This window comes from Carlito syrichta, unplaced genomic scaffold, assembly GCF_000164805.1.
Source record: "Carlito syrichta isolate Samal-C Ts95f unplaced genomic scaffold, Tarsius_syrichta-2.0.1 Scaffold309007, whole genome shotgun sequence".
Lineage (NCBI taxonomy): Eukaryota > Metazoa > Chordata > Mammalia > Primates > Tarsiidae > Carlito > Carlito syrichta.
Genome location: NW_007253103.1, coordinates 210266 through 221971, shown reverse-complemented (window position 1 = coordinate 221971; position 11706 = coordinate 210266). Strand labels below are relative to the sequence as shown.

General features: G+C 52.6%; 2 protein-coding genes across 2 annotated transcripts; both read left to right on the top strand.

Moving 5' to 3' along the window:
- The first annotated feature begins 1 nt into the window (after position 1).
- On the top strand, positions 2 to 2109 carry CENPB (centromere protein B). The gene is made up of 2 exons (XM_021716838.1): positions 2 to 1456; positions 1888 to 2109. The coding sequence occupies exon 1, from the start codon at positions 341 to 343 to the stop codon at positions 1301 to 1303; it is 963 nt and encodes a 320-aa protein (XP_021572513.1). The 5' UTR covers positions 2 to 340; the 3' UTR covers positions 1304 to 1456; positions 1888 to 2109.
- A 2325-nt stretch (positions 2110 to 4434) lies between these two features.
- On the top strand, positions 4435 to 7608 carry SPEF1 (sperm flagellar 1). Its single transcript, XM_008066554.2, has 7 exons — positions 4435 to 4722; positions 6043 to 6154; positions 6505 to 6661; positions 6852 to 6891; positions 6999 to 7059; positions 7271 to 7394; positions 7501 to 7608. Exons 1-7 carry the CDS (start codon positions 4614 to 4616, stop codon positions 7606 to 7608), a joined length of 711 nt encoding a protein of 236 aa, XP_008064745.1. The 5' UTR covers positions 4435 to 4613.
- The last annotated feature ends 4098 nt before the right edge of the window (positions 7609 to 11706 follow it).

Sequence of the window (11706 nt, the reverse complement as noted above, 5' to 3'; positions counted from 1 at the left end):
CTGGCGCGCTCGCGAGGAGCAGCCGCCGTCGGTGGCCGAGGGCTACGCCTCGCAGGACGTGTTCGGCGCTACCGAGACCAGCCTGTGGTACGACTTCCTGCCCGACCAGGCCGCGGGGCTGTGCGGAGGCAACGGACGGGCGCGACAAGCCACCCAGCGCCTGAGCGTCCTGCTGTGCGCCAACGCCGACGGCAGCGAGAAGCTGCCCCCGCTCGTGGCTGGCAAGTCGGCCAAGCCCCGTGCGGGCCAAGCCGGCCTGCCCTGCGACTACACCGCCAACTCCAAGGGTGGTGTCACCACTCAGGTCCTGGCCAAGTACTTGAAGGCCCTGGACGCCCGAATGGCCGCCGAGTCTCGCCGGGTCCTGCTGCTGGCCGGCCGCTTGGCTGCGCAGTCCCTGGACACCTCGGGCCTGCGGCATGTGCAGCTGGCCTTCTTCCCGCCGGGCACCGTGCATCCGCTGGAGCGGGGAGTGGTCCAGCAGGTGAAGGGCCACTACCGCCAGGCTGTGCTGCTCAAGGCCATGGCCGCGCTAGAGGGCCAGGATCCCTCAGGCCTGCAACTGGGCCTCATGGAGGCCCTGCACTTCGTGGCTGCCGCCTGGCAAGCAGTGGAGCCTTCGGACATAGCCACCTGCTTTCGTGAGGCCGGCTTCGGGGGTGGCCCTAATGCCACCATCACCACTTCCCTCAAGAGCGAGGGGGAGGAAGAGGAGGAGGAAGACGAAGAGGAGGAGGAGGAAGAGGAGGAGGAGGGTGAAGGAGAGGAGGAGGAGGAAGGAGAGGAAGAAGAGGAGGAAGGGAGGGAAGGAGAGGAGTTAGGGGAGGAAGAGGAGGTGGAGGAGGAGGGCGATGTTGATGACAGTGATGAAGAGGAGGATGAAGAGGAGGAGGAGAGCTCCTCTGAGGGTTTGGAGGCCGAGGACTGGGCCCAGGGAGTAGTGGAGGCCAGTGGCAGCTTCGGGGGTTACGGTGCCCAGGAGGAGGCCCAGTACCCTACTCTCCATTTCCTGGAAGGTGGGGAGGACTCTGAGTCAGACAGTGAGGAAGGGGAGGAAGATGAGGAAGAGGATGATGACGATGAAGATGATGACGATGAGGAGGAGGATGGTGATGAGGTGCCTGTACCCAGCTTTGGGGAGGCCATGGCGTACTTCGCCATGGTCAAGAGGTACCTGACCTCCTTCCCCATTGATGACCGCGTGCAGAGCCACATCCTCCACTTGGAACATGATCTGGTCCATGTGACCAGGAAGAACCACGCCAGGCAGGCGGGAGTTCGGGGTCTTGGACATCAAAGCTGAGTCACTGGGCCTAGCTGTGGCCCCCAACCCAGATTGGCAGCGCCAGCCCAGGGCACAGGACTCTCTGGGCACCCGCTGTGCATGGAGCCAGAGTGCGAGCCCCGGATCCTTTAGTGATGCTTCCCCTGGCCCTGTGACAGGCCCAGGGCTGAGGTCAGCCTCACTGCCTGCTTATTGCCTCTTTCTCAGAATCCTCTTTCCTCCCCATTTGCCCCTGGGCTGGGGGAGCAGGTGGGGTGGTGGGGAGCTGTCCGGTGCTACCACACCGTGCCCTCAGTGGACTAACCACAGCAGCAGCCAGGGATGGGCCCTGGAAGCTCCCGGCCAGCGAGTGCCTCTCCCCTCTGCTGTCCACACCAGGTCTTTGGTGGAGGGGACCCCAAAGCCATTCTGGGAAGGGCTCTAGAGGAAGGTCCAGCCTAGACCCCGCAAGGCTGGCAGCCACCACCCCCACCCCCAGGCCGCCTCGAGAAGCACAGTCTAACTCACTGCAGGCTTCTGAGCCTGCCTCTGCCTGCTTTCCGCCTCCCCACCCTTTTCTCTGGCCCAGTCTGTGTGACTTTGGCCCTTGGTTATCTTTCCAGATTGGAGGTTTCCAAGAGGCCCTCCAGGGGAGTGACAATGGGAGCTTCCCTTGTGGGCAGCTGTAGGCCCCATGCCTCTCCACCCTCTCTGGCAGGGCCCATCCTGGGCAGAGGGGCCTGGGGCTGGGCCCAGAGTCCAGCCATCCAGCTGCTCCTTTCCCAGTTTGAATTCAATAAATCTGTCCACTCCCCTTTTGTGGGGGTGAACATTTTAACGGCCAAGGGTGCATCCTTCATGGTCTGGGCTTGCGTCTGTCTTGGGGGACACCTTCTTCCCTGTTCCCTTTGGTCCTTCCTCTGGTGGGATGTGGAAGCAAGTGTTGAGGGTGGCCCTCACTGGGGTGAGGGGCAGGGGGAGCCCTCGACATCCTTATCTAAGTATTGTCTAGGTTTGTGAAGGAAGGCAACTTCAGTGTACTTAAGGGGTGGGTTTGAGGGAGCCTAGCCTTGCACAGCCGTGGGTCACTTTGCTGGGACCGAAGGGAGGGAGCCAAGAGACTCTTTCAGGCCAAATCAAGCAATATGCACCTGGGAACTGCACGTGCCAAAGCTGGTTTTAAAAGGCCTTTATAGGAGGGAGGCCAGGACAGAAGGAAAGTGGTGTTGGGGCAGCTTCTGAGGTCCAGATTGGAATTGGAGGGGCATATGGGGCATCCTTCAGTTCACCTTTGGTCCCTTAAGAGGGTTCCCTGTAGGCCTGTCTGTGATGAATATCTCCAGGCTTGGTGGCCACCCTTGGGCACAGCAGGAGGAAGGTGAAATTACTAAAACAGATTGCACCCCCAAGAAGCAGAGGATGAGTTGGTAACTCCCTGTGTGGTGTCCTCCAGGGGCCCCTCAGTCCAAAGGTGAGGACAGACCTCTGCTGATCTACCCTTTCCTTTCAGGACCCGGCTATTCCCCCCACAACCCTCCCTCATTGAGGCCCTCAGGCTCCAGCAGTTTCAGCCAGGGGAAGGCCTGGGCCTGAGCAGAGCTGGCAACTCTGGGCCCCAAACCGGTTTTACCACCTCCCCTGGGGCTGGCACATCACCTCTGCATTTCCTTCCCCACCCCTGCCCTCCCTTGCCACCAAGCTTCTCTGCTCCCCCTTCTGGAATGTTAAGGGGGGGGATAGTCAGGTCATCTCTTGTCCCTTGCCTGCCCTGGGTGTGGTCCCTTCTAGAAAGACAAGGCCACTATGCATGACTTTAAGGCAAGGTGAAGTGACTTTCACTCTTGGCCTTTTGCACTTCTGGCATTCAGGAATCCCCTCCAGGCCTTTAAGACTTTGAAACTAAGTGACAACAAAAAGTAGTTGGGACTCTCCTTACTCCCCTAATCTGTGCCCTGGAGTAGGAGACCAGAAAGCCACGAGGAAATCCAGCCTATACCCTGGCCTGCTCCTCTAGGGGCACCCCCGGCCAATGCGTTCCCTTATCTGAAGTACCAACAAAGCAAATGACTTCCATTTGTCTCCTGCCAAAAAGAACACCTTATTTGCTGGGACTAAGATTGTCTCGTGAATGATAACGCAAGCTGATGTTAATAGGGCCCTTCCTCTGTGTCAGCTTCTGTGCTGGACACTTTGGATGCTCACATGGCCCCTATGAGGTAGGTAAAGCCATGAGAAGACAAGTGTAGAGAGGTCCAGTCATGCCCCCAAAGCCACAGTGTTGGTCTGTGGTGAAAGCAAGCTTTGACCCCAGGCTGACTCCAGAAGTACCCCTTCATGAAGGAGGGACCCATATTCCTAACCTCCCAAGGGTAGTGCTGTTTTGAAATGGAACTAGGTACTGAAATCAATTTCTAATCCACAGAGGAATAGTCTTTGGAGGGAAATGAGGGATGTGAAGTGTATGCTGCTTCTGTACCTATATTCAACTCTCACGACCCCAGTTCCCATACAAACATAAGTCTTCTGTAAATACTAACATTTCTCCACTTGCAAAGCTCTTTCCCATTACTTTATGGGGACAAGTAGGCGAGACCCATTCCCATTTTACAAAGGAGAAGATAGAGTTAAGTAGTTAAATGACCTGCCCAAGGTTCTGGCCTGGAACTCTGGTGTTCTTCCTGGGAGTCTGTTTGGCTTACATATTAAATGCCCCACCAGCACATTGCTGGGAAGGGGTGTGGCAGTGGCCCTATAAACAGAGCTTTGGAGAGGGACCCAGCAAGAAAGCACAGTCACACAGCCTGTCACACAGTCCTAGATGAGTAGGAGATTATCAACAGTAGACTCACAGATAAAGCAGATAAAGCTGACAAACACAAACATTAGGGTGCTGCCTTCATTTGGGACTGATGGATAAAGGGCCCGGAAGGGGAATCCCAACTCCAGGACTGCAGATGCAGAAGCTACTGGGGTCCAACTGGCTTTAGCAGGCCCCTGTAGTGGTCCATGGCTGGTCAGCAGGTGTCGTTGTGCAGTGTCCACAGAAGTAATGCTTTATTAGGAAGGAGAAGTAGGCGAGGACACCGTTGCCTTTTCAAAGCTGGGGCCCGAGAGGAGGCAGTACAGAAACTACAACTCCCAGAAGCCCGTGCTCTCGGGCGAGTCGGGACTGGTTGCCATGGTTTCAGAAAACAATATGGCCGCTCCCAACTGGGACGTGAGTCTGTGGTTTAGGGAGGCGGATGCAGGTAGCGGCTCCTGCAGGGGCGAGAAAGGAAGCGCTTGAGGGTCGTGAGGCTGCGGCTGGACGGGGCACTACTGGAACGGCCTGGCCTCGCTGAGGGCGCCAATGGCGGGCAGCGTGGACGAGGAGGCTCTGCATCAGCTGTACCTGTGGGTAGACAACATCCCTCTATCCCGGCCCAAGCGAAACCTCTCCCGGGACTTCAGTGACGGAGGTGTGTGCCCTTGTGTGTCTACGTGTGTTTTGTCCTGTCTGTACATGTGCAACAGGTCTGTGTACATACTGTCTCTTTGTGTTTGTGTGCCTGTTTGTGTATGTGTGTGGAGTGGGGGGATCTGTTTCCTGGGAATTCAACAGAAGTATGTGCTCGTGTGTGTGTTTTCTATTTGTGTCTGTGGGTGAACAATGTGTGTCCATATGTGTGTCTACATGTCCCAACCTATGCGCAGGTGGTAGGTATATGTGTGTGCCTTAGACTCCCTCCAGGGACTTTTTTTTTTTTTTTTGAGTAGGAATCTCACTCTGTTGCCCAGGCTGGAGTGCAGTGACGTGATCACAGCTACCGCAGCCTCGACCTGCTGGCCTCAGGTGATCCTTCCACCTCAGTCTTCCAAGTAGCTGGGATCACAGGTGTACCACCATGCCCGGTTAATTTTTTTGCTTTACTGAAGAGATGAGGTCTTGCCAAGTTGCCTAGACTGGTCTTGAACCCCTGGACTCAGGCAATCCTTTCACTTCCGCCTCCCAAAGCGTTGGGATTACAGGTGTGAGCCCTCCAGGGACTTTAATGACTAAGATATGTGTCTGCAAATGTATCTGTGCATTTCTGTATGTGCTCACTCACGGTGTGTTCTATATACCTATCTTGTGGAAGTCTGAACACATGTGTGCTCATATGTGTGTTGACATGGTCTGTCTTGTATGTATTTGGGTGGGTTTGTGCATATATATATTTCTTTGTGATTGTGTAGGTGTCTGTGTTTCTAGGAGTGTTTCCTGGGGTTTTAATGACAGAAGTATGACTTTCTGTGTGTATTTGGGAAGTCTATGGGAACATGTGACTCTGTACTATTGTATGTGTGTGTTCTACATGTGCACCTATATGTGTCTGGCATGTGTTTGTTCTGTGTATCTATAATTGTATCCTAGTCTGTGACTCTCTCAGGACTTTGGTGTCAGAGTGTGTGTGTGTACGTACAACCATGTGAATTCATAGGGTGGGGCCCAGGTTCCTGAAAGTTTCTCTTAGAGACTCATTCTCTGCTAGAGGACCAGAGACCTTAGTATTCCCATGCCCTGAATTAATGGGAAGGAATGCAGCTCCTCTGAGGTATGCTGGAAGTTCAGTGTCTACCTGATCACTGATCTTAGTTTCTTTGTCTCCTTTGCTATCATCCTTCCCCTTTCTGTATTGCTACCTCTTCGCTGGGTTCCCCACTCTGCCATGCCTGATTATCTTCCCCCCTTCTTCCACCTCCTTCTTCTTTACCCATACCCTCACCTTCCATGTCTGCTTCTACCCCTGCTCCCTCAGTCCTGGTTGCAGAGGTCATCAAGTTTTACTTCCCCACGATGGTGGAGATGCACAATTATGTCCCTGCCAACTCTCTCCAGCAGAAGCTCAGCAACTGGGGTCATCTGAACAGGTAGGAAACCTGAGTGCAGGAGTAGGGATCTCCAGCCCCTATCCTGGGTCCCAAGGAAGGGCTGACCCAGCCCCTTCATCTTCCTGTGCCCTTAGCTGCATTGGTGGCAGCGTGGGAAGGGCCAACACTGGCAGAATCTGCCTGGTAACAAAATCAAGGAACTCTTTATTGGGACAGAGACAAGAACTCTCAGGACATTCAAGAGGAGGGCTCAGATGCGATGCCCTTCCATCCTCCCAGGGCCTGGCACTCAGGACAGCGATCACCATGCCCCTTCCTTCTCCCCCATCCACCTCCCTTCTTTCCACCAGGACCCAGCCTGCCATCTTTGTGTCTAACCCCCCCTCCAGGAAGGTATTAAACAAGCTGAACTTCTCAGTACCGGAGGACGTGATGCGCAAGATTGCACAGTGTGCCCCGGGCGTGGTGGAGCTGGTGCTCATCCCGCTGAAGCAGCGCCTGGAGGAGCGGCAGAGGCGCAGGAAGCAGGGCGCTGGCTCCTTGCAGGTGCCACCCGCTTGAGCTTCTCCCACTGTTCTGGGGAGACTTCCCAGACAGCAGAAAGTCTTGCCTTAGTGGCAAGTGTTGGGGAGGGATGTCTGGCTAAGGAAACCCTGGCCTGGGGGACTGTGGAAGGGACATGGGGCTTCTTGGGATGACAGCCTGGGCTCACAGAGGACTGTGGGGGTTCTTTCAGGAACTGGCTCCCCAGGATGGCAGTGGCTACATGGATGTGGGTAAGGTGGCCTTTCCCAGTTCTCCTGTCCTTCTTCCTATGGCTTGTGAGGGTGGGAGGTGGGGGAACAGGAGAATGGGACTCCTCCACTTGCCTTGTCTCACTCAGGTTTATCCCAGAAGGCCCGAGGTGAAGGTGCCCCAGACCCTCAGGGAGGAGGACAGCTCAGGTAAAGAAGCTGGGAGTTCCTGATTTCACCAGGCTTGGTGATCTCCCCACCCAGACTTGGACGTAGGGGTGGAGGCGGGGCAGGCTGCACCTGGGAAGGGGATAGGCAGGAAAGGGGTTAGCAGAGGAAAGGAGCAGGCCTGATCTAGAGTACTGGAAGGTGAGGGTGGGGCCCGAGGTCCAGGCATCTGCTACACTGCTTTCCATTCCAGAGCGGGAAGGCCACCAGCACCTTGGCCTCCAGGGTATAGCCAGGCACTGCAGGGAGACCCAAGCTTCATCCTCCAGATTGCTGAAAAGGAGCAGGAGCTGTTGGCCTCACAGGAGACCGTGCAGGTGAGATGGGCACGCTGGGAGGCTGGCTAGTGAGGGGGGGGGTTTGCAGAGGCGGAGGCAGAAGGGAGCAGGCCGCCGGACTTGACCTTTGCGCGGTATGCTCCAGGTCCTGCAGATGAAGGTCAGGCGCCTGGAGCACCTGCTCCAGCTCAAGAACGTGCGCATCGACGACCTCTCCCGGCGGCTCCAGCAGGCGGAGCGCAAGCAGCGGTGAGCGGCGGCCCGGGCCGCGCGGGTCGCCCCAGTACTCGCCAGACGTCGCGCCCGGCCCACCCACCTGCTGACTGACCATTGGGAGGGCGGAGCCGGCTGTTCGCACGAGCCTCCTGGGGATGGGTGACCGTGGGAGACGATGGGACAGGAGCCCTTGGAGCAGAGGCCCGGGACTGAGCCGCCTTCTTCCACTCCATCCGAGTCAGCAGAATGGACCACTTTCCAGAGCTTAGAAGACACATGCAGAGACCAGGCGTGCCCTCCTACATAGCAGTGTCAGACAACTCGGGCCTGACCTTGCAGCTCCCAGCGCTGGACCTCGGAGGGCAGTTCCCTGGCTCAGTCTACGCGCCCAGAACCAGGTCCCCACTTAGCTCTGAGGACAATGGTGTCTCCATACAGGCTAATTTTCCATGCCCTCAGCCAAGGGGGAAGCTGCCCCAGGCTGCTGATGGGCTCCCTTGCCCCTCCTGGGAGCTTACCTGGGACCCAACTTGGGGCTGCAGACAGCAGCAGCTGCAGAGGAAGGGTTGAGAAGTGGGATCAGCTAGGAGTAGAGAGGACATCTGCTGTCCTCAAATAATTGCTCTCCCTGCCCATGGAGTGCTGTTGAAAATGTTTGCAGGACTGACCCCAGTTAAAGGTATTGTTGTGTTCTTTCCTGTGCCTATTTTCCTTCTTTCTGCCTGGATCCTTGAGGGCAACCAGTTCCTGCTCCCCTTGTCTTCTACCTCCACCCCACCTTGAGTAAAAGAAAGAGCCAGAGTGGGTCTCATGGGTGGCTGGGTCACGTGTGGTCACTGCTTAGTAGGCGAATGATATCACCAGGGGTTAGGTTTTGTACACTATGACAGGCTGTAGATTGACTCTTGAAACCCGCTCTCACAATATCCTCCAATTGTGTCCAAACCCAACCCTGACCCAGGCTTTAGAGTCTTCCCACCTGTGGCCAGACACTCACCATCAGCCCTGTCCAGGGACTGAACCCTAACTTGGCCCTGTGTATGACTCCATCCCTGCCCACAGACCAATCCAAATTCTATGGACTGAGACCAAGCTTTACATCCAACACTGACCAGCACACTATGGCCATGGCATGACCCTATCTCTGATGATTTGCTGACTGCTGGTAATGTTGAGCATTTGTAAATTCCGAGATCCAGTGATTCCATTCCTAGGCATATACCCATGGGAAACTTAACCTCTTGTGTTGCTGTGTTATAGCAATGTTCATAGCAACACCTGTAATAGCAAAGGAACTGAGAAGAGCCTGTATTAGTTATTTTTATGGTGTAACAAATTACCACCAACGTAGTGACTTAGAACAACACAAGCTTATTACCTCACATTTTCTATGGGTCAAGAGTCTAGGTTGGGTCCTCTGTTTCAAGGCTTCCCACAAGGCTGCAATGAAAGTGTAGGCCAGAACTATGGTCTCATTTGAAGGTTTGACTGGGGAAGAATACAAGCTCACTTGGTTGTTGACAGAACTCAGTTCCTGGTGAACTGTTGGACCTAGGGCTTCAGTGTTTTAATGGTTGTTGGCAAGGGGCTGCCCTCATTTCCTTGCCATGTGACCTTCTCCAGTATGATAGCTTACTTCATCAAAGCCTGCAAAGGAGAAAGTAGATAGAATCTGCTAGCAAGAAGGAAGTTGCAGTCTTATCTAATGTAATCACAGAAGTGCCATCCTGTCACATTTATTATATTCTATTTATTAGAAGCAACTCACTGGGTCCAGCCTACGTTCAATGAAAGGGGTGAATACCAGGAGGCAGGGCCATTGGGAGCCATTTTAGGAACTGTCTACCACAAGGAAGAAAAAGTAATGAAAGGATAAAATCTAGGATAGTGGTTACCTCTGAGTAGAAGCAAGGGTAAAGGTTGTCAGAAGCACATGAGTAGATGTAAGTTCTTTGTAATAGTTTAATTCTTGGAGCAGGTGGCAGATTTATAGGTGTTCATAAGTCAGTCATTTATGGACAAATAGGGAGAGAGTATCATGAACCAAGGATTATATCTAGTTCAACAATATTTAAAATATTATATAATCAATGAAGGTAAAAGTTGGTGACTCCTCCTGACCTTGGTCTGAGCCCCATCCCTGCACTCAGCCTGGTCTTAGGCTAACACTAGCACTAGCCTGACCCACCACTTGACCCAAACTAACTGCTAGCCCTTCACAACTTATTGCAGGCTATGGAGCACTGCAACCTCTCCATAGCCTGCAATAAGTCACCAGATTTCTTTTATTTTATAGTTACTTTCTTTCTTTCTTTTTTTTTTTTTTTTGAGATAAGTTCTTGCTCTGTCACCCAGGCTGGAATGCAGTAGCACAATCACAGCCTACTGCGCCCTCAACCTCTTGGTTCAAGTGATCCTTTCGTCTCAGCTTCCCAAGTAGCAAGAACTATAAGCATGCGCCACCACGCCTGGCTAATTTGTTAGTTTTTTGCACAGATGTGATCTGGCTGGTCTCGTGCTCTCAGCCTCAAGCTGTCCTCCTCAAAGTGCTGGAACTGCAGGTGTGAACCACCACACCTGGCCTCCAGAGTTATATTCTCTGAAACTCTCATCCACGTAACCACACCTGTAGTCTCCTTTATGTAAAGCTGGTAGAAAAGGCTTATGGAAGGACTGAGGATTAAGAGGTGGGGGAAGGTTATTGTTCTGCCTTGGCAGTAGCACAGTGTGCCCAGATTACGAGTCTGATGGCTGAGGTCACCACCTCACCTATTGGCCTCCTTCATGGCGGAGGGTGGGCCAGGTCCTGGAGTTTCTTCCACCTTGAGACCTCCACCCCTGGTATCCAGATATCCTTGAAACTGTCTCAACCCACAAGCCTATTGCAAAACCCTACAAATCAAATCCTAAAAGCAATTTGGGAATTCACTGAATGTTACTTGGGACTATGAAAGTGGATTACATTACACATTATTAAAAAAGTGAATTGCATTACACATTATAACTCTATAACTCTTCTTTAAACGTTTCTATGGTTCTCCAAATCTCCCCTCTGATAGCCACTGTCATATTTCTTTCCCTCTGCTCCCCACTCCCCTCTCCTCTTTCTGACCCACACTAAATTTGACTTCCTCTGGTTTGTTCATTCATTAACGCCTTTAAGATTTGAGTGCATACTATATACTAAATCCAGGACACAAAAAATGTGTATAAAACATGATTTGTTCTCCCCAGTGTTCACAATCCTACAGAGGAGAAAGGCATATAAAGAGTATTTAACCAGCCTGGACAACATAACAAGATTTCATCTCCATAAAAATAAAAAAATTAACCAGGCAGGTGGGGCACACCTGTGGTCCCAGCTACTCAGGAGGCTGAAGCAGGAGGATCATCTGAGCTCAGAATTTTGAGGCTACAGTGAGCTGTGATTATGCCACTGCACTCCAACCTGGGTGACATTATGAGACCACAACTTTAAAAAAAAAAAAAAAGAGTATTTTCAATTGTTATTTAATTTGTTTTTTGAGTTAGAGTCTCACTCTGTTGCCCAGGCGGGAGTGCAGTGGCACACTCACAGCCACCACAGCCTTAACCTTCTGGGCTCAGGCGACCCTTCCACCTCAGCCTTCCAAGTAGCTGGAACTACAGGCGTTCATTACTACACCCAGAAAATTTTTTGATTTATTGTAGAAGTGAGGTCTTGCCAAGTTGCCCAGGCTTGTCTCAAACTCCTGGGCTCAGGCAAACCTCTCGCTTCATCCTCCCAAAATGCTGGGATTATAGGTATGAGCCCCTGTGCCTTGCTAAGATTTATTATTTAATGTTTTAAATAGATAAAACATCCACATTACTTTTTTAAGCAGATAAAAAACGAAATGTCTCTTTGTTCCCTGCACATCTCTAATAAGTTACTTCTATCTTTACTTTGGTGTACCCTTCAGAATGTCTTTATGTGAATATAAGCAAACATGCACATTTGTTGTCTTACCCCTATTTAAAAAAAAAAATCCAAAGGGCAGCATACTATACACTCTGTTGTGCATTTTGATTTTTCACCCAGCAAGGTTTCTTTTAGATCTGTGGTGATTAATTTTATATGCCAACTTGACTGAGCCACAGGGTGCCCAGATAGTTC